A 21,688-nucleotide genomic window follows, 5' to 3' on the forward strand; every position below is an offset into this window, starting at 1 on the left:
CTCTACTGCCCTCATGAGGACAAGAAGCACGTGGAGAAGGACTGTGCGTTCTGCAAAAACCTATCGGAACGGACCATGATGGATCGCCGTACCCGCCTCACCAGCTGGCTGGAGAAGGGCCCAGCAGGAGAGAAGAAGAAAAGGTTACCAAATGGTGATGGGATTTATCCAGGAGTGGATTAAATTCTCCTGTCCCTTAGTTTGGGCGTGCGGGGGGGTGGGGGGGGGCGGCGTTTTTGGGAGAATTTTCATTTGTGGCAATTCCCTTTAACCTTGCAGATCCCCAGCTCTTTGCTGGACTTGGGGCTTTTTAATTTCTACTCCTGATTGGGGCTTTTTTTCTCACTCCATGTGTTTGACACGTGACTATTTAAAAAACTTTTTCTAAGAGCATCTGAACTTTTACTTGACTTTGGCTGTCCTGGCTCACTAAAGGCCTCATTTGCAACCTATTGGCTTTGGCAGTGCTTGTTCCCTTACTGGTTTTGTCCAACACTTTAATGCTGGGGATAAAAGACTGCCTGCACCCTTTGGGAACTGTGTTTATAGAATGTCTGTTTTGATCTAACTCTAATTTTTCCCTCTTAACTCAATACTGCAATACAAAGTGTTATGCTGATCTCAAATGAAGTCACCTCTGGGTGCTGGAACATGTATAATAAATAAATGAATTGCTCGCCTGCTTTATTAACCTTTTGAATTGAATCCTAACTTGGGATTAATGTTACTGCTTTTTAAAGTGCCTTAAATGTCTTTTTTGTATAAATACATATTTATTATATAACTGTGCAGGTGTTTACTTGGATACCTGTATTTACTGATTTCATTGCACAGCTCTGCAGCTCATATTCCCCCTTTTAAGGGAAGCCTGACTGCTCAGTCACACTACCAACTTGTGTAGGACAGGCCTATATTAAAAGGTGGGGGACCTAATACCAAGAAGTCTTGTGTAGTCCCACACCAGTTGGACTGCACTAATTCTTGCCTAACAAGCTTAGTTGGACTTCAGAAAAACGGTCCTAACAGATCCCGACTCCCCATTAATTTGTTCCATCGTAAGCAGTTCTGAACCTGACTTATATGAGGGAAAACTGAGCCACAGAAGCAGGTGATGGATCCTCTAAATTTTAGGCCTTATCGTATTGATCCCCTCTGCAATTGTTCCAACCGTCACATTTGATCCAGTTCTAGATGGATTCCAATAGACGTTAATAATTGTCAGTGTTTCTTAGATAACTTCCTAGAGTTCAAGTGCTCTCTGATTACAAGTGTGGTTTGCTGGCTATATGGCCCTTGATTGCTTAATCCAGCTACTTCAAACTCGTTTCCACTCTTTATTAGGGTCAAAAGGCCCGATGTATGGCAACCAACATCATCCATCACTGCCGTGTTTGAAAACGTTGCAAAATCATCCATTCAGGGTTTTGTTCTTAGCCACTTTCCATTGAAGCAAATTAAGTCTGTTATTTCAAGTTATGTAACCTTGTGACATGAGAAAAGCCTTATGTATTCCAGGAGCCTAAAGTCTGTTTTTTCGATTGACTTTTGGGGACTCCGCTATTCATTATGACCGCTCATTAAAGCGGCTGTTCGCCAAGACCATGATTCATCCTCGAAGCTCTAAAGATCTTTGACTTTTTAGTTCAGTCTTTCTTTCTTTCCTAACGTTTTCTACCTGGCAGGTTTATCGTTCCTCCTTGGTTGAGGGTGGATAGGTCCACCTGCTAGGCCATGCTGCCCTGACTTGGGTAGTTTAAAGGCCCAGTCCCGGAGGCCCTCGTTTTCACCCAGGTGGTCTTTACCAACTATCTATTAATGTTTGTTTGTGCGAAGTTGTTCAGTGCTGCATTGTCGTCCTCCGCCACCCAATCGCTCAGATCAATTAGATTGACTCCCAGCAAGCGGAAGCTTGTTGCTGAGGATAACATCTGTTTCTTTACCACAATTGAGCATAGATGTAAATACACTAACTCCATACGATCCTTTCGTGTAAACTCAATTATAGAAAAATCATTGGTGTTAATTTGGCATAGAGATGGAGCACAGTCGCAGAGCCTTAGGACATTGTATCTGTTAAAGATGACCATCTGCTCAGTCAAATACAATGTCGTATTTCTAATCTAAGACAACGGGCATAGTCTTTCCTGAAGTTTCTGTTGAATATTAAATTCCTAGTTTTGATGTGTCTTTGATCAGGTGACTGGTGGTGCTCCTTTGTTGTCGAGGGAGACCCCTTATTTTCGTTTGAGACCTGATGTTGAGTGTTCACTGATCTGACTGTTAATTGTCAATTCCACTGTGTTGACCCTCTTTATGAGGTGGTTTCCTCTGCGGCCTACTTACTATTATGGGTTGCTCAATTTGCCTATTTGGACCAGCTCCTTGAAAGTTAGTGGCCTGCAGGCTAGTCTTGTCTTTTGCTTATCTCAGTCTCTGCGATCACTTTCAGTTTAGTTTTGCACTGGGAGATTTGCTAATGTAATTGTACTCTAGCACCCTACAAATAATGCACCAAAACTTAAGTGCAAATGGGATCCCAAATTTACTAAGTTTTATCTTTTATTCAGGGAGAATGAAGTGGAAGAAGTAAAGGAAGAAGGGCCTAAGGAAATGACTTTGGATGAATGGAAAGCTATGCAAGACAAAGAACGAGCAAAGGTTGAGTTTAACATCCGTAAACCAAATGAAGGTGCTGATGGGCAATGGAAGAAAGGATTTGTTCTTCACAAGGCTAAGAGTGAAGAGGTAAATAAAGTGAAATTTGATTCCATTGTACAGAATTCCCCAAAGTTTATCTCTGAAAACGTAAGTACCTCTCTTTTATTTCCATTTTTATAATTTAATATTTCATGTGTGCATTCTACCCATACATCTAACCTTGTTGCTTGCTGTATCAGATCTTGCCAATACAGAAACATTAAATAATTCAGCTGAAATGTGTGTATTTAATTGCATGTGATTACGTTTTGTTTGTACTTCTGGGATTTAGCTAGAAATGTATTTAGAACTGATCAAAAAGGAATTCATGCTTTTGATCTAAAATGTTAGATGACAAGTTTAATCTTAATTGTCTATTCTGTGACACTGCGTCATTTTTTAAAAGTAGGTACTTTGAATAGTTTACCTTTTATAACTGGTACAACAATGCCTATAGAAATCGGATGCATGTTCTACAAATTGACATCTGCTTGTGCACCTTTAGTGCTACCCAACAGTAAATTGTGTTAATTATTGAAGTTTCATACCGAGGGCCTTAATTTGTCATTATTCAATTAACTTTTCTTTTGACTTGGCATTTGCCATTTTTAAAGTTTCCCTTAAATTGCAGTAGTTTTAGTCCTTTATTGAGCATATTAAATATTGTAGGTCGAGTCAGTCAATTATGTTTGTGTATAGGAAGTGTGGCCGTTTTGTACACCAGATTGTTTAAGAGTAGTCTGGTAACGTTTTCTGGTTGTAATTTTAAGGTAATTTACCAAAAACAACGTTCACTCAAAATCCCCAAATTAGATATTCCTTTCTATGCAACACCCTCCACTCTGGGGGGCAGGCGGAGGGGCGCCATTGCTATTTTCCAAATGTTACTCCTTGTTGCATGTTAATGACTGCTAGGCCCATTGGTTGGGCAGTGCAGCTGATAATGTTGCATACAAAGCTAATTTAGTAAATGTTTAGATTGTGGAGAAACTTGTGGTTTTGGTGTTTAGCATGTACCAGTATTACAAAAATGCGGGGTCCTGGTTTTGTGCTGACAGTACAGTTGCATAGAATTTTTAATGTTTAGTGGACGTGTCGTGTTTTTGATTCCTTTTAATATTTGAAAAAGCTAAGAAGTACATTATCCTAAGTTTATGATGTTGGTGCTTATGTTCATTAAGGTTGCATGTGTCGGGTGGGGGTGGTTTCACATTAACTTTGTTTTTGTTTTATTCGATGTGTTGGGGAAGCTTTTATTTTTTAGTATTGGATGCGCTAAATATTTACAAGATTTTTAACGAGCTATTCCATTCGAAGAAATGTAATATAAAAAGTGATAGATGAAACGCTTAAATGATCCGAACTACTGAGAAGATCTCTGTGCAACATTCATTTGCAGTTATTTTTGTAAGCCAGACTGCCTTTTAAAGAAGAGGTCCGCCTAGTATGTAGGTCAGCCTTGGTTATAACCTCCAAGGAGGCAGATCAGTCCAAACTGCTATTCCAAGGCAGTGTTCCACTTTTGGATTGCAAAAATTGCACTTTTCGTCAAGTTACCTGCATGGGATTTCTAGACTGATTATTTCTTTTGGGGTTGGAAGTGATGTGTACATGGGTTCCACCCAACCCCTCTCCCCCCCCCCCCCCCCCCCGCCACAACCCCCCACACAATTTTTCCCCCCTATTGTCACTGTCTTGCTGCCCAAAATTACATTAGATGGGTCTCTTTTATGGAGTGATAGTAATCTAGTTTGTATTCCTACAAGTGAGAAAAAATGAGTCTTAAGTTTGAGGGGAGGCGTCCAATAGGAAATGTGAAGCGAGACCTGCAGTAAGGCTTATTACATTTTATTTTTAAGGGAATCTGGGAAGTCACTAGTTTAGTTTCTTTTCTTAAAACCATTTTGGCTTGTTTTGTACTGCTTTATTTTCAATGTTGAGAATTCCTTTGAATTAACTACTTCTCCCCTTCACTTTAGGTTCAAGCTGAAGCTTCTGATTTTGATCATCATTTCCGTAGACCAGCAAATGACATTACATCCCAGCTTGAGATAAATTTTGGAGACCTTGGCCGCCCTGGACGTGGTGGTAGAGGAGGGAGGGGCGGCCGTGGTCGTGGTGGAAGGCCAAGCCGAGGCGGAAGGACTGATAAGGTGATCTTTATGCCCTTGCTTTATTGTGCAAAACATTTGTCTAAATATTTTTCTTGATAAAGTAGTAATATGAAACTTTCATTCCATTGAGACTTCTGCATAATTTACTAAACTTTACCTCCTGGTATGACCTGATTGGAGCTCAGCACTGTAATGTTGGTACTGCAGCTTATAATTGGTATATATATATATATTATATATATATATATATATTTTGTGCATATTCTGCCTTTTAGTGGTTGGTCTTGCATATTACAACTTTAATTTAGTTAGTAGTCGTCACTGGCGTTCATGCAAAGGGCCTTGCAAATGCCTTAAAATCCCACTTGACCTGAAGGTTGAGCAACTTAATTTCTCCAGCATGGGGTCTGGCATGAATTCACATGCTCATGAATCTTTTCCAGTCAGGCTGAGAATCCTCGGAAAAGAAAAAATCTGTTTGTTTAATTTCTGAACTGCCTTTCTCCTAACAACCAATCACTGAGGTGTGGGTCATACAGCCCCCAGCCAATGACTGCCCTCTACCTACCCCCCTCCTCTGGCAGCCATCTTTTTTACAGCACATTCAAGTGTTGGTAGTGCTAGTGTTTCTGATGTTTGTTAACCTGCTTAGAATCACATGCTGTGCATAGTTCGACACCCAGTGGTAACCCCAGAGTATTGCATCTTGTCTTTCGAGAATCGAAAGGGGGCGTTGACATGGGCGTGAATGTAACACTATCCCTACGTGACGTCTCACGCGTCGAGGTCCCTCAGATTGTTTTTTTCCGCTAGATACCTGGTCGCCCTTATGCATAGTTCGAAAAGAACATTGCTATTGTCCAACTGACCTTTGGTCGAATAATTGTATAAAAATAGTTGATCACCCCTTCCGTCCATTATCTCGACGGCTGTTCCAGTCTACGCCGAAGACCTGCGAGAACTTCGACGGACAGTGATTCTGTCGGTGTTGCCGACCATGTGGCCGGGCCTTCCGCCGGCCTATATAGTAGGGGGAGTGGGGTCTGGGTGGATGTTTCTTTTCAAACTGATAATGCTTTTCCCTTTCCTTCCTCTTTCCCATTTAGTCTTAGTCACTCTGGGTGCCTTAGCTATGGAGAGGACTCCATTTAGATTTCGCCCTATTTGTAAGAGCAAATTCCCATGGAAGGATAAGCAGAGACGGTGTAACCGGTGCTTGCCCCTCGTTCACAAAGAGGAAGGGTATGCAGCGTGTAAACTCCTCCTCCCTAAGACCTAAGGAGCGTAGCGTAAAATGGTGGGCGGCCTACGGTATGTCCAAGGCCGGGAATTCTCCCACTGCTGCGAACACTGAATGTGATGACGGCGAGAGTGACTATCAGAAGTCCGAATCGGAGGTTGTTGACCTTTCAACAAAAGGCTTGCGTTCCGCATTGCCTGTCTCCGGCCCCGATAATCACGGCGTAAGCTCTGCTATGGGGAAGTCACCCTTCCCAACCCCCCCCGGCGACAAACACGGACACGGGCACGGCACTAAGCATACAACCCCCAGCCTTACTTTGACTAGGTCGCAGAAGACTTCGGTGCTAACGGGTACACCGGTACTTCCGGCGATACCCGCCGACCGCCAGGATCGGCAGCCCTCCCCACACCCGCATATGCGCCTAGCGACTGGGCAATCCAAGACCAAGGGCACCACCCCAAAAATACATACTTCCGCCAACACGCATCACAAGAAAGCATACAGCGGTAAGGTTTCCTCTTCGCCGAGGACTACTCAAGACAAGGCCTTACCACCGCCAAAAATTACGGCGTTACCGGAAAAGGTGGCCGATAAAGGCAAAGCTTCGGCTCTGCTGAAAGACTCCCTTGCACTCGTCTGCTGCTACGCGCCTCCCGTCTGTGGAAGACATCGCTAAGGCAAAGATCTCTACAGTTTTCGATGGAAGAAAGTAGTAGAGACAATTTTTCGACGGAAGACGGTGCTAGAGACACCTTTCCACGTCTAGACCATTCTAGGTCATCAGTCTAGACTAGAGAAAAGACTGCATTGAAAGGCTGGACAGGTTTGTCACGTTCAGAACACCCTACACCAAGAAGACCAAGGAATGAAAGCCCCTTTAACCCTAAAGCTAAATTCCCAAGGCTTTTTGACACCTCTTTATACAAGGACATATATAATTATGACCTTACTGAAGATGTCATTCCACCAGTTACTGTAGAGGAAAATCCTTTTTCTACCGAAGCAGAACATGAGCCCATTGAGGGCTGGGGGGTGGGGGGAGACCCAGATATGGGTGACCCTCAACTGTGGCAGTCTCCAGATACACAAGATCCAGATGTCCTGGCTTTGGACTCCACTCAAACCATCCCTACAAGAAACCCCTCTCCAATTGTATTGTTACGTAAGGTAGCTGAACACTTTAAGATTGCCACAGAAGAGGCAGCCCCTGAAGCCGACTTTGTTTAGGATATACTCCGAGAAGCCGGCAGCCAGCCAGGCTATCCCTCTCCTCAATTTGATTAAAAACCGCCTGGCTCCCTCCTTGGCAACACCTGCTCTCACAAGAGGTGTAAACCCAAGAATTGAAAAACTTTCGCCCTTCTCCCTCGGATCCTCTATATATTAGAGCTCAATCCACCCCAGATTTTTTGGTAGTCACAACCACAAGGAAAAGAGCAGGGGTCTCTTTGTCAACCAGCGAGTCATCCCCTGACAAAGGAGGGAAAAGACTTCCCTTGGGAAGAGGTTTACCACATAAGCGGCATACTCTACGCGTATTGCCAATAACATGACTTTATTGGCCAGTTGCGCTGATGCACAATGGGCTTTAATGGAAGAAGGCCTACAAGAGGCTTCAGAAAATCTACAAACCAGTCTCTGATGGTAGGCAAGTTAACCAGAGCATTTTAAAGAATACCTTGGATTCTGCCGAGACGGCCAGTCGAGCCCTGGCTCAGGGCATACTCCTCAAGGCATGCATGGCTTCGTAACTCGGGGTTTAAACCTGAGACGCAGGCGTTGCTTATAAACAAACCTGTGGAGGAGGCCAACTTGTTTGGGAAGGTGGTCGACGAGGCCCTAGAGACAGCAAAAAAGGAACATGACACACTAAAGAGTCTGGACCAAGTTACTCAGAGACCCTCCATAAGGCAAGGTTTTGGAAACAGAAGGTTTTTGTCATGGCCAACGCTTCAGTCACCAACCATACTCTTCAGGAAACAACTGGAACTCTCTACAGGGAACCAACACTTATACCACCCCGTACCTCCAAAGGGGACAGCGCTGTGGTAAAGGAAGGGGCAGGAACCCTCCACCTAGAGGTTCCCCAGCCTCAGGTTCCAAACGACCCGAGGATTCAGGTCCCCTTATAGGCCTCCCTGGTCAGGGGCCGGTTTACATCGTTCCTTCAGGCATGGGAGGGAAATAACCATGGACCAGTGGGTTCTAAAAACCATACCCTACAGGTACTTTGTAGAGTTCAACCGGTCCCCAAAATTCGGACCTCGACGACAACGAAGACTAACACCAGAACATCTTTGCATACTTCTGCAAGAAGTCGAGATACTGGAACAAAAAGGAGCCATAGAGATTGTACCCCTATCACAGGTAAAGGGTATTTATTCAGTGTACTTCCTTGTACCCAAAAAGGATCTAACATGTGCCCTGTTCTAAATTTGTGCCCAGCAAACAAATTTGTAAAATCACAAGTTCTGCATGGTCACCCTGCAGGAAGGAATTTCCCCTGCTCACACGGGGATTACATGGCAACGCTGGACACGAAAGATGCATACTTTCTTATTTTGATGCTGCCAGCGCACAGAAAATACCTCAGATTTGATAAAGAAACATTATCAGTTCAAGGTACTACCCTGCGGCATAGCATCTGAACCAAGGGTATTTACAAAGGTACTAGCAGTAGCGGCAGCACACCTGCGCAGGCAATCTATTCCAGTATATCCTTACCTCGACGACTGGCTCATAACAGGGGACTCCTACGAGTCATGTTTGGCAAATGCCCAAAAGACAATAGATCTGTTATTCAGTCTGGGTTTCTCCATCGAGAAAAAGTCCAGCTTAGACCCCAGTCAAGTCAAACAATTCCTAGGGGCTCTAATTCGAACAAAGGACTGCCTCGTCTTCCCCTCCAACGAGAGGGTTCAAAACATGTTGTTTCGAGGGGTAACAGTACACAAGGCTATGCGTCTGCTAGGAATGATGGCGTCCTGTATCTACTTAGTTCCTTATGCGCCCAATGCAAGAGTGGCTAAGCAGCCAGTGGTCTCAGGCCAACGGACAGTGGGATTTAGTAGTGGTCTCGCCGGCCCTAGTTCTCTCACTGCGGTGGTGGTTGAGGGGAAAACCTCTTGAAAGGGAAATCCTTCACCCCCGCAGTAACTACAGACGCCTCCCTTACAGGGTGGGGAGCCCACCTGCTTCAGCAAGCTGAGTTTGGTCGTCAGACATAGCGTCCAACCATACATCTGCTGGCAATGTTCAAAGCACTGAAAGCTTTCGAAACACAGCTGCAGGGAAAGACGATCCTAATACTCAGACAGCACCACGGCCATGTACTATCTGAGTTTACAAGGGGGCACTCATTCTTCAGGGCTGTCCAAACTGTCTCGGAACATTTGGAAGTAGGCTCTCAAGCGCAACATGTTCCTGTTACCACAACATGTTCCAGGGGAACTTAATCTTCTGGCAGGCGTACTCAGCAGAGACTTTCCGTTTCCCAGGGAGTACGAATGGCGATTACACAGATCTCGTTGCCAAAGTTTTCGCACAATGGGGCTTTCCAGAGATGGATCTGTAAGCAACTCTGACGAACGCTCAATGCCCAGATTACACCTCCAGGTACCCCCCAGAACCGTTCCAAGGACACCCCTTCTCAACAAGATCGTGCACAAGATGCACCAGGAACCAGTCAAGATGATACTTGTGGCCCCCATGAGGGCCAGCCAACTCTGGTTCGCTAATCTGCTGGAGATGTCTCCATCTCCTCCAGTCAAACTGCCTTGCCCGTACAACATGTCGCAAGACAGCAGGGAGACGCTTCACCCATTCCCGCAGACATTGAATTTAGCGGCTTGGCTCCTGGGGTCATAGTTTGGACACCTGCAACTCCCTCGGAGATGTATGGCCATTCTCGGGGAAGCAAGGAAGCCAAACACCAGATACTGCTATTCCAGCAAATGGAAACGGTTTGTCATCTGGTGCAACTCAAAGAGCATTAACCCGATTAGCTGCTCTCCCACACAAATTGTGTTATACCTAACTCATTTACTAGACTCAGGACTGGTCTTCCACTCCTTTAAAGTGCACTTAGCTGCACTTTCAGCCTACACTACATCACAACAAAAAGTGTCATGGTGGAAGATACCAGTTATTAAAGCTTTCGTGGAGGGAGTGAAAAGAATTCACCCTCCCATTTCTAACCCGGCTCCCGGGTGGGACCTAAACATGGACTAGGCTTATGAGGGCTCCCTTTGAACCCATGGACAAAGCAAGTCTTAAGACCGCACCGTTAAGACTGCTTTTTTAATAGCCATTTTCTCCATCGGGAGGGTAAGTGAACTACAAGCGCTCTCAATCCTAGATCCCTAGATGTAACAGTTCACAAAGACAAGGTGGTTCTGCTGTCATGATGCCTACTCCCGGGAAGCCAGTTCAGGGCCAGCGTCCCCGAAAGCAGACATCATGTCCCCAGGGAGGGACCCAGCAACCCCTTATAGGGGCTCTTTGGACATTGTCCTGACGCCTTTGGCGCCAGGCTCATTATGGGAGTGCTTGGATGGACTTACCTGATGCAGACCATGCTGCCGGATCCAGACATCCTTGAGGTCTGAAAGGGACTATTTTACCCATGGGACTATTTTACCACTCGGGCGTGGCTGAGGAAGAATACTTACCTGGAACTACTTTGGGGGCTATTTAAACCACGCCCAGACAGCAGCTCGCGCTTCGCGTTGTTCTGCATCTAGCAGCTGGACGCTCACCGTGTCTGCTCCTGCATCCTGGCTCCAGCCACGCCCGTCTGCAACCTGGAACACCTGAAAAGGAAAGGAGAGAAAGGTGAATAATTGAACTTTACCTACCTCCATCCGGGTTTATCTGGCCAGAGACGACAAATGAGACGGCGGGCGCTCTGGGCAGGCAGAGCGCGATATCTCACGAGTGGGAGTTGGCTCAGGAGATTCTCCTGGAGATCTTCGCCCTTTGGGGGACCGCTGTCCATATTTAAGCACTCGTCTGAAGAGTGTTCCGGTTTTAAAATTCCTTTAATTTCTCAGTTTCAGAAAGGGCTCACTAATGTGTTCCCTCCGTCACCTTTCCAGGTGCCCGGTTGGGATTTGAACCTTGTTCTCAAGTTTCTGATGGGTGCTCCGGTTGAGCCTTTGCATTCAGGCCCTTTGAGACTGTTAACTCTTAAAACGGTATTTTTGGTTGCAGTCACTTCCGCTCACAGAGTGAGTTACAGGCACTTTCAGTATAGCCACCCTTCACTGTGTTTCATAAGGACAGGGTTGTCCTTAGAGTTCGTCCTTCCTTTCTTCTGAAGGTGGTGTTGGAATTATATTTAGGCCAGAAGGTTGTTCTTCCGGCGTTTTATCCTCCTCCACATTCTGGTAAGGAAGAGGAGAGGTTTCATAGACTTGATCCTAACAGCGTTAAGCTTTTATATTTCATGCATGTCCCGTGTCAGAGTGGACAATCAACTCTTCATTGGTTACGCTGGAAAGCGTATGGGACAAGCTGTGACGAAACAGACTTTGTCTCGCTGGATTATTTTGGCTATCTCTTGAGTGTTACCGCTTGGCGGGTAAGTACCCACCGGTCGGCTTGCGGGCCCATTCTACCAGGGGTATAGCTGCCTCGACTGCCCTACAGAGGGGTGTTCCTATTCATAACATCTGTGATGCAGCCACCCGGGCTTCGGTACATACTTTTGTATGTCACTACTCCCTCAATTCCATCTGTGGGCAGGATCTGGCCTTTGGCAAGGCGGTCCTTTACTCCGCAATTTGATTGGGCATTCTAAATTTCTGTTTTCTAAATTCTTTTCCCACCTGGTCTGGGAAAAGCCACACTCTGGACTTTTCGTCAAAAAAAAATTGACGTGCGATACAGGCTGCATTCTTCGGAAGAGGTGGCCCTGTCTTGCCCGCCCCCTCCTCCACGGTGGTGGCTGTGGCCACTTTACAGTCCAGGCCTGCAGCATCCTCTTCTACGACGGCTACTCAGGTTCTGGGAAAGGAGGATAAAAACCTTGACTCCCTTGGGAGGAAGATTTTCGCCAACTCGTCCTTGCAGCTCCGGCAGGCCAATGCCGAACTGGTGTTGGTGGGGGGCTAATATGCGGATGTGGAAAGATCTGTCGGAGTTTGAGGCGTTCATCCCGGTCGAGAAGCTGGAAGACTTTAAAGCGGGATTATCCGACGCCAGGGTCTTGGCCCAGGATGGCTCGGGGCCTTATGCTGGGGGTTGATACCTCACGACCGGCGTGGCTGCATGCCACAAAATGTTCAAAGCAAGTACAGGACAAGGTGTTGGACCTTCCGTTTGATGGTAAGGAGCTCTTTCATTCTACAACAGTTGTAGAGCTGACCAAGATGAAGGATAGCACTCAGACAGCTAAGTCCTTGTCAGTCCTTGTTAAAACTCTGGTTTAAAACCCAGAGGCCATTGTCGCAAAGTCGGCCCTTCTCTGGTTTTAGGGGCTTCCTAGACTGGAAATCTTGCAGAGTGGATACCCCTTTGGGGAATAACCGCTGGAGGCAACAACGAACTCGGTTTTTCTCTCGCTCCTCTGCCTCCTCAGGTTCAGGTGGCAACACCACTGAAAAACCTACAAAATGAGGGTTCTCTGTGCTCGCACGAGACCCTGGTGAGAGGACTCATTGCGTCGCATTGGGAGGCGTGGCAGACCATCACTGAAGACTGGTGGGTCTTGTCAGTCGCGCGGGCTTCCGCTTGCCCCACCCCACTACCCCCTACCCCACCCTTCAACCCTCTTTTTCAGCTGTCGGGATCGCCCTCCCTGAAAGCCGAGGTTCAGAAACTTCTGGACCTCAGAGCTGTAGAACCTGTTCCCCTGGGGGAGCGAGGGAAGGGCTTCTACTCCCGGCTGTTTACGGTGCCCAAACCCAACCAGGCTGGCCTGCCCACCATCCTAGACCTTTCCCAGTTCAATCTTTTCCTACCCCAATTCAAGATGATCACGCCCAGCCAGATACAGTCTTCCTTTCAGATGGGCGATTGGCTTAGCGTGGTTGATCTTCAGGATGCGTACATGCATATTCTGATTTGGAATCCACACAGGAGATGATCTGTTTCTCTTTGGGAGAGGAGCACTTCCAGTTTCGAGTGCTTCCTTTTGGCCTCAGCTCTGCGCCGCATGTCTTCACGAAGATGTCAGTGATTGCGGCCTAGCTTCGTCTGCAGGGTATCCATGTGTATCCGTATTTGGACGACTGGCTCTCAGTCCTTGCCCGTTGAAAGCCGCGTACAATCTTCAGTCTCTCCTTCAGCTCCTGTTCCATCTTGGGCTATCGGTGAACTGGCGGAAATCTTCTATGACGTTCTCGTAGGACTTGGATTTTCCTGGGTTTTCGCTGGAACACGATCGACTCCAGAGTGTACCTGACCAGGGACAGAATGGTAGATCTGTTGGCCATGTGTCAAATGTTTGCGCAGTCGGAGAGCATGTCGGCCCTGTGGTTCTAGAGGCTTCTGGGCCTCATGGCCTCGTGCGTGTTGGCTCTTCCTCTTCTCAAGATGAGGTGGACTCAGATGGCTCTTCGGAGTCCTTGGCGTCAGGCTGCGGACCCGGATTCCAAGCTGATGATGATTCCGGCTTCCATGAGAGTGGACCTGGAATGGTGGTTATCTCTCAGCAACCTGTTGGTGGGTGTGGGGGTTCCAGGACCTAGCCCCTATGGTGACAATCAAGACAAACTCCTCCCTTCTGGGATGGGGTGCGACGTGGGATCTTCAGGTCTCGGATCTCTGGTCGCCTCAGGACATGCTCATAAATCATCTAGAGCTTCTGGCGATCTTCCTAGCGCTCAAGGCGTTCAGACAGATCATTGCCAACAAAGTGGTCCGCATACGCACGGACAATGTGGTGTTGATGTATTACATCTACAAAGGGGGGGGGACCAAGTCTCCCCCTCTCGTGGACCTGACCATCCAGATTTGGGAGTGGGCTGTACTTCATGGTGTTTGGCTGCTTGCAGTGCACATCCCGGGCCAGCTGAATGTCACAGCGGATGCCCTCAGAAGCTTCCTCAGTATGCCACCAGAGGGGGGCTGGGAGCCTCCTCTCTGGGGGATGCTCTTGAGATTCCATGGCACAACATGAGAGCTTACACCTTCCCGCCTCTGCCTCTAGTTCACCGAGCAGCTTGCAAGTTGAAGAACTGTTCCCTTCTACTCATAGCCCCGTGGTGGCCGGCCAGGTTTTGGTTCTCAGAACTTCAACACCTGTCAGTGTATCCGCCGATCAGGTTACTGGTGTCCCCCGATCTTCTTCATCAGGGGGAACAGAAGTTGTGGCATCCTTCCCCACAATTGCTCAGCTTGGCGGTATGGTGCCTGAGTTCGAGTCTTTAGAACATCTTCACTTGTCTGCGGATAACGGGCATATTATCCAGGCAGCCAGGAAACCCTCGACTAGATCTCAGTACAGAAGCAAATGGCTCAGGTTCTGTCATTGGTGTTTAAGCAAGCAGTTGGACCCAAGGAGGGCTACAATTGACACAGTGCTGTCCTTTGTATCCTTCTTAGCAGAGTCGGTTGTCCACGTTCTGTCAAGCAGAACTTACCTTTCAGCGGTTTCCGCTTACCTTTCTACGGACCAATGCTCTTACTCTCTGTGTAACCCAGTGGTTAAGAGGCATTTTTCAGGCTTGACACGCTTCTATCCTCCAATTCATAGTCCGCACCCGTCGTGGGATCTAAATGTAGTCCTGACTGCGTTGTGCCATAAGCCTTTCGAACCAATGGCCACGGCGGACGTCAAGTACCTATCCTGGCAAGTGTCCTTTTTGGTCGCCGTTAAGTCAGCAAGGCGGGTGAGTAAGCTCCAGGCCTTGTCGGTGGAGCACCCCTTTTTGGTTTTTCACAAGGATAAGGTAGCCCTACGGACAAATCCTGCTTTCCTGCCGAAGGTGGTATGAGTGCCATCTGAATCAGTCGATCTCCCTGCCGGTCTTTTTTCCGAACCCTACCTCAGAGGCAGAAAGGGTTCTGCATTGTCTCGATGTCAGAAGGGCTCTAAGTTCTATCTGGACAGAACATCCGAGTTTAGGAGTTCTTAACTGTTTGTGACCTTTGGTAACCCTCAGGGTAAGCAGGCATCTAAGGCGACTATTTCTCGGATCGCCGCCTGCATTACGGAGTCTTTCACCGTCCAAGGGCTGAAGCCTCCTAAGGGTATTCATGCTCACCTAGTGCGGGGCAAGGCAGCCGCGGTTGCTTTTCAGAAATGTCCCCTGGGAGTCCATCGCTAGGGCAGCTACTTGGGCCTCCCCATCTGCTTTTTGTAAGCATTATTGTCTTGACATGAGCTCAAGAGCTGATGCTCAGTTTGGTAAGGCTGTGCTGAAGAACCTATTTCAGTAAGGGTTATTTCCATCCACCCGTAGTTCCTGTAAGAGTGCTTGGGGATCTCCCAGAAGTATGGAGGAAAGGGGACGGGATGTAGGAGTATAATCGGGTTACTCACCGTAGTGACCACCTTACTCCTAGTCCATAGTCCCCTTTACTCCATACGCCCATCCGCCGTCCCCTCCAATAAGGTTCCTCTGTTATTGCTAATAGACCTGGCGATAGGAAAGGACTGATGGGCGATGCGCGTGGTGGAACCAAGGTGGGCGGGGTTACGGCCGCGTTCCGGGCCCCGCACAAGAAAGAGCAAGGACACATTTTTGCAAAATTTTTGGATGCTCTTTTCAAAGTGCTCCGGTGTCGTCCCACAGGACGGAGAGATGTCCCATAAGCATGGAGGAAAGGGGACTATGGACTAGGAGTAAGGTGGTCACTACAGTGAGTTACCTGATTAATTCCTTGGAACTAGTTCTCACAAGAAAATATATTTAAATATAAAAGGGATTGGCACAGAAACTGAGAATCCTCCCTAACAATGGCATTATATTCATAATACCCCATGCACATCTCAAAATGGGAATAATGCAGCAGTGGCTACCGAACAATGGACACAACAGGCCAATTGGACGATCTAGTGTTCGTCTCGCAAACTGTAAACCAGTGTCTTTGGTAGTCGTTAAGTAAAATGATCCTAAAAAGACCCTTCATTTCTATGCTGCCACATCACAATAACAATGGACACATCACTAGCAAGGTGGGTAGCACAAGTTCTATACCACACGGCTCAAGAGAAGTGGTCACAAAACAAAGGACCTTCCATATAAATTGTTTAGAACTATTGGCTATACAGATGGCTCTACTTTTTTCCAAACTGCTCTAGAGGACAAGTATCCTCATACAGTTGGACATGCAGTGTTTTTTATCCACAAACTGGGCAAAACACACCAACTGTTCACGCTAGCACAATACCTTTGGCATTGGTGCATTGAAAGGAAGATTTCCATACAAGCACAGCATGTTCCAGAGGTTCACAACGGTCTAGCAGATTCTCTCAAAGGTCCTATTACTGCAACACAATTGGGATCGCAATACACGCAAAACAGAGCTTTGCAACATGAGTTAAAGCAGCGATCGACCATTTGAAACCAGGGAAAATGACAAATGCCAATATTACATGTCAAGGTTCCACAACATGGGTCCCTAGTCGGCACACTATGGATAAGCTGATTATGATATTTGCCTACGCTTCTCCCCCGACACAACCTATCTACAAGATAATTCACAAAATGCATTAGAAGAGCTGAACAGTGATTGCACCAAAGTGGGCAAGATGGCATTGGTACTGAAACCTAATGCACACAATCCAGTTTCTTCCAATACAAGACCTGTTGGGAAAGATTTCTCTTTGCAACACCTTTCCCTCCATTTATATGGACCTACACCCCCCCCCATTACATTTAGCTTTTATTTTTTATTCTGATCTGCTTTATTTTCCGTACAGTGAAGCCTTAAGATTCATTACACTGGCATTTGCTCATGTGTCATGGGGAAACTCACATGTCCTTCAGTCTGTCAGTATTGGGGAGCATTTGTTTCTTTTGGCTAAATCTGTGGCTAGTGACCAAACATGGCCTTGCCAAATGGTTTTTCGCTTGTCTTTTTGCCATCTTGTCTTTAACCCTTCTTGCTGGCAAGTGAGGCCAGGAAAATCCTTATTTGGACTTCCAGTGCCTGGGAAAGCAGAGGAAGTTGGTTGGGACTTTCTGGTCCCAATCCACAAACTGGTTTCAGTATTGTGGTATTCATGAGTTGTGCCACCAGTAGTCCTGATTGTGAGGGCCAGATCTGTGATTGGCTGGTGAGAGCTTTTATCTGGCTCTTAGCTGGCTTTTTGGATAAGCAGACCCCTCCCTGCACACACTCTAGAGAGATCCTGGAAGGAGCCAAGAATCCTGCCCAGCTGCAAGACCTGTTGGAAAAATGCCTGGTGACCAACTTCTACTGCTGTCCTGGAAGAGCCCTGTCTTGTGAAAGATCTCCAGCAGTCCTGCAAAGGAGCTGCAACACGAGTGGAGGGACCATCCATTCTCGATGTCAGCTTGGAGGCCTTCGGAAGTGCCCCTGGACTGCCCAGTGGCTGACCAGCTCAGAGTTTGGCCTGCCATTCTGAGTTGAGGCCTGGAAATGGGGGGGATCCTCACCTTGTGCTATACGACTCGCCTCTCTGGAATTTCATGGTTCTGACATCAAGGGGATCGAGATAGGAGGCGAAGGCTAACCACGGCAAGTGAATAATCTGGTCGCTGTGCATTAGTGGCCGTCGTCCAAATATGCTTACCTGCTGCCAGCCCTGTCCCGAGAGGGACCCTGCATAGTTATGCTGTATTCTGCAACCTGAAGACCTTGCACCAGCTTTGTCACAAACCGGGGAAGTGGAGCTGTTAGCGGGGAAACGAGGCCTCGGACACTCTTCAGCAGACCTGCCAAGTCCTAAGAAGTATCGGAGTGCAGGGGGTGAGTTGCTGCAACAATATTTACCTGAACCCCCATCTCCTCTTCTTTTTTTAAAAAGTTTAGTAACTGTAGAAACTGTTATAATAGTCTGGCTTTGCTATTGCTTGTTCACGTAAGCACTCTGAACATTGGGCACTTTTGTTAGAACAATTTGGCCTCTCACTTGGAACTGTTCTTTGGACCCCAGGAACCCTAGCTTCATTTTCAAGCCTCACAGAACTGTATGGAACTTTGAACTTTTGAGCACAAGGCCTCATTCATTTTAGTGATGGACGTCTGAAGCTAGTATTCTAGCTCTGTGGACATTTAGTGCTTAGAATGCTCGCCTTCCTTTACAGAGGTATTCTACCCTACTCCTATTTTTTATATAACTGATTGTCTAAGTGTAATCCCTGAATTTGCACTGTGCATTCTCATTCAGGACCCCTTACAAGCTTACCGCCTCATGAGACTTAGCCTAGACAATTCATCCACCTACCTTGAACAGGTTTGTCTACAGCTCCCAGAGTTGTCCGTCGCAATACTAGGTTGGCCTTCTACATAGCTCTCCACCAGGCCAGAGTATAGAAAATCAGTTCCAACACCTGTTAACACAGAAAAACAAATCCGGAACGTACCAAGCACCTCAGACAAGCAACTTAGCAGACTGGCTCTTGAGGTCATAGTTTGGTTTTCTACATCCCCCCACAAGGTGTGTAGATCTTATTGGAGAAGCTAGAAGACCAGACACTGCTCTTTCAACAAATGGATGTGTCTTCTGGTGTAAAAGAAACCATCAATCCCATAGATTGTTCAACTACAGATGTGGTGCTATACCTTATGTACTTACTGTCAGGCCTAGCCTATAACTATGTAGCAGCCTATATCCCAACACATAACATAGGGGAGAATGGTAGGTAAAGCCTTTATGGAGGCGTCAAATAATTACACCCACCAGTGTCACCCCACTCCAGGGTGGGATCTAAACATATTTCTGCGGGATTCATAAGCCCACCCTGTGAACCCATGTACAATGCCTCACTTCAAGAACTAACCTGTAAGGTGGCTTTCCTCATTGCTATCACGTCTGAGAAGGATAAGTTAATGTTTATGTTAAAGGTATTTGTACCGCGAGTGAGTTATAAGCCCTATCGATTTCAAAACTGCTTATCACTATACATGGTGTTCTCCAGCATGGCGGCTGGGATGGATTCACATACTCGAATATTTCCTGTCGTCAGGCTGGGAATCCTCGGTAAAGTTTTACTTTAGTTTATGAACTGCCTTTCTCGCCTATAAACCAATCGCTGAGCCCTAGGTCATACTGCCCCCAGCCAATGACTGCCCTTTCCCTAAGCTCCTCCTCTGGCAGCCATCTTCATTTTTTACCGCACGTTCAAGTGTTGGGAGTCCTCGTGTTGTGCTCTTAGAGCGTTCTGCATTTTTTGTGCTTTTTTTGCTACGAAATTCCTAATTTTCTTCGATCGAGCCTGTGTGCTCTGTTTCTTCTTCCGACTAACAGGGATAAGTTTGTCGGCATCTTTGATCGCCCTCAAGGGCAGAATCGTTGAGTGTTTTTCTTGGAAGTTTCCAGAAGACCATCGGGCCTACACTGCACACCTGACGTTGGCAGAGGAGAAGAAAGGAGCCCTCTTAAAGCTCTGCACGAGCTGCGGTTTGAGGAATGTTTTCGTGGATGACGAGCATACCCAGTGCCTTTTTTATTCTCTTCACCCGACGCACAAGGAGAAAGATGCGAGATCTGCCGTGACTTTCCCAAGCGTACAGTGAAGGATTGACGCGCCAGACTAGCAGCATGGCTTCAATCCAGGTCTTGAGGCATGCCTCATATGGATCCAGCCAGTCAGAGCGGGCTTCTAAATCCTGAAGGCCCAGGTGACCCAGACTACACCGTCCTCCACTACAAAGTTAGGGATGGCCTCCCTTGCAAAGGCGTAAGGGCTGTTTGGTAATATTTTCACAGAACTGGTAAATCTTCCTGACCTGGATCAACCCCAGAACGTTTTGCTTTACTAGTAGGATATTTTTCCTTAATACCTCCAGTGAGTGGGAACACTTTGGCACTTTTTATGGATGTCATTTATTTGACTCTCCATAGTGTCTTTTAAAGTTGTCCTCTTGGCAGTAAGTGCCTGTTGTTGCTTGGTTGCCCTACGGGCTCCCCTTTTAACTTTCTTTTGCTAACCTTGAGTGAACTAAAATTCCCAAGGGTAGAACAGATCTTTGGATCCCTTTTACCTTTTGTGATGCCAGCACACCCCACCTTATGTTGAGTGCTGGGGAGATGCAATGTATCCCCTTTCACATTAAAACTGTTACAGGGACAAGCTTACCTTTAATGGCTGGTGGCAGTGATACCTTGTATTAATTTGGTGCACCTTTACCGCCGGCTGTGTTCTCGGCTGCAGTACAGGCAACTAAAGGTGCTCATTTTACCAAAATGGCCCGTCTTCTTTTTTTTTCACCATTTTAGTGTTTCTTGTCCTTTCTTGTTCCTTTCCCTGACATCCAGGGCTGGAAATACCTTTGTGAATTTTTATTTTTATCACCTGGACTCTCTGCCCAGGCTCCAAATCTGTCTGTGATGGTAGGAAGCGAGGGTGGAGTCCAAAACGCCACAGCCCTTTGTATGCCACCTTGCTTGAATGGGGGTGGGGGGGGCTGGCTGTCCTAATTTGACAATCAGACCGCACCTTCTTGTAAAATGCGGGGAGAGAATGCAGAAGTTGTGTTGGATTTCCTGAGAAATAATGCAATCCTGGAAGTCGAAACACGTCGACCACGGGCACCCAAACCATAGAGGGATGATTAAGGAAAAGCGGCTGAAACGATTTCCAGTGACCAGAGAGCCTGCTGTGTAACCGGAGCCTGCTGTAGCCATTCCTTCCAATTGACCTGGGGACTCTGAAAACGGCAACCTAGGGCCTGTTGAGACCCACTAGACTCGAGAAGTATTTTGAGCCATCACACTAGTTGCTGCAACCTTTCTTCAATTGCTCCAATAACCTGGGAACTCGAGCCACTGTGCGTTGCACGGTCTTCCGAATCTTGCAGAAACTTGGTTGGCATCCTGGTGGTTCTCCTGAGACAGCATCCTGGTGGTTCTCCAGAGACATAAATAGAGTCCGAAAAGTCCCTTCAAAAGAGTGCTGGACCTTTGTAGCGACGAGAATGCAACCGTGATTTTTCTGGCTGCAGACCCTGAAGTCCCCCTGCTGCAAAATCTTCAATGCTGAGGTACTGTGTTGGCGTAGGTATATAATCTTAAGCTTTGTAGGATTTCTTTGTAGCTGTGAGATGTTTTCTGTGATGGGGAGGCCTCTCATCCAGTGGACCCAGTCCCACTGCTAGAATCCTGCTAGGGTGTCTTCTGCGAAGCCCCTGGACCCTCTGCTAACTCAGTGAAGTACTCGCCTGTTTGCCCAGTCTTCCTAAGGAACTCTGACTTTTGCTACTTAAGAACCTATCCTGACACTGCCTGTTGGTCACTAGATCCTAATGACCCACCTTCTGCCACTGAACACTCATGCTCCAAGAATAAGGGAAATACTTTTAAGGGATTGGGACTTTTGCCTAGAAAAGAAAATGTTTAAAAGTTACTTACTTGTAAAGAGTTGGTTGGTAACTGTAACTATATAAGAGTGAACAGTTACAAAAGTTCTTACCTACCTTGGATGTGTGATGCACTATTCTTAAAGTATGGTTAACATCTTTTCTTCCTTAAAAACTGTTTCTACAGTCTAATAGAAAG

The 21,688-nt window shown here is 46.8% G+C and overlaps 1 protein-coding gene across 4 annotated transcripts in view; it reads left to right on the plus strand.

Moving 5' to 3' along the window:
- Window positions 1-21,688, plus strand: part of SERBP1 (SERPINE1 mRNA binding protein 1) — a 167,257-nt gene that overhangs the window by 89,007 nt on the left and 56,562 nt on the right. For 2 of the 4 annotated variants that reach the window (XM_069641941.1, XM_069641942.1), the window contains exons 6-7: window positions 2,568-2,745; window positions 4,677-4,850. In XM_069641941.1, coding sequence (XP_069498042.1) covers window positions 2,568-2,745; window positions 4,677-4,850 — 352 coding nt within the window. Of the gene's footprint in view, window positions 1-2,567; window positions 2,806-4,676; window positions 4,851-21,688 lie in introns of all 4 variants that reach the window. The other 2 variants (XM_069641939.1, XM_069641940.1) reach the window with 1 other exon arrangement.

The sequence above is a fragment of the Ambystoma mexicanum genome, chromosome 1q (genome assembly GCF_040938575.1).
Source record: "Ambystoma mexicanum isolate Mex_15411 chromosome 1q, UKY_AmexF1_1, whole genome shotgun sequence".
In the NCBI taxonomy this organism is placed as follows: Eukaryota; Metazoa; Chordata; class Amphibia; order Caudata; family Ambystomatidae; genus Ambystoma; species Ambystoma mexicanum.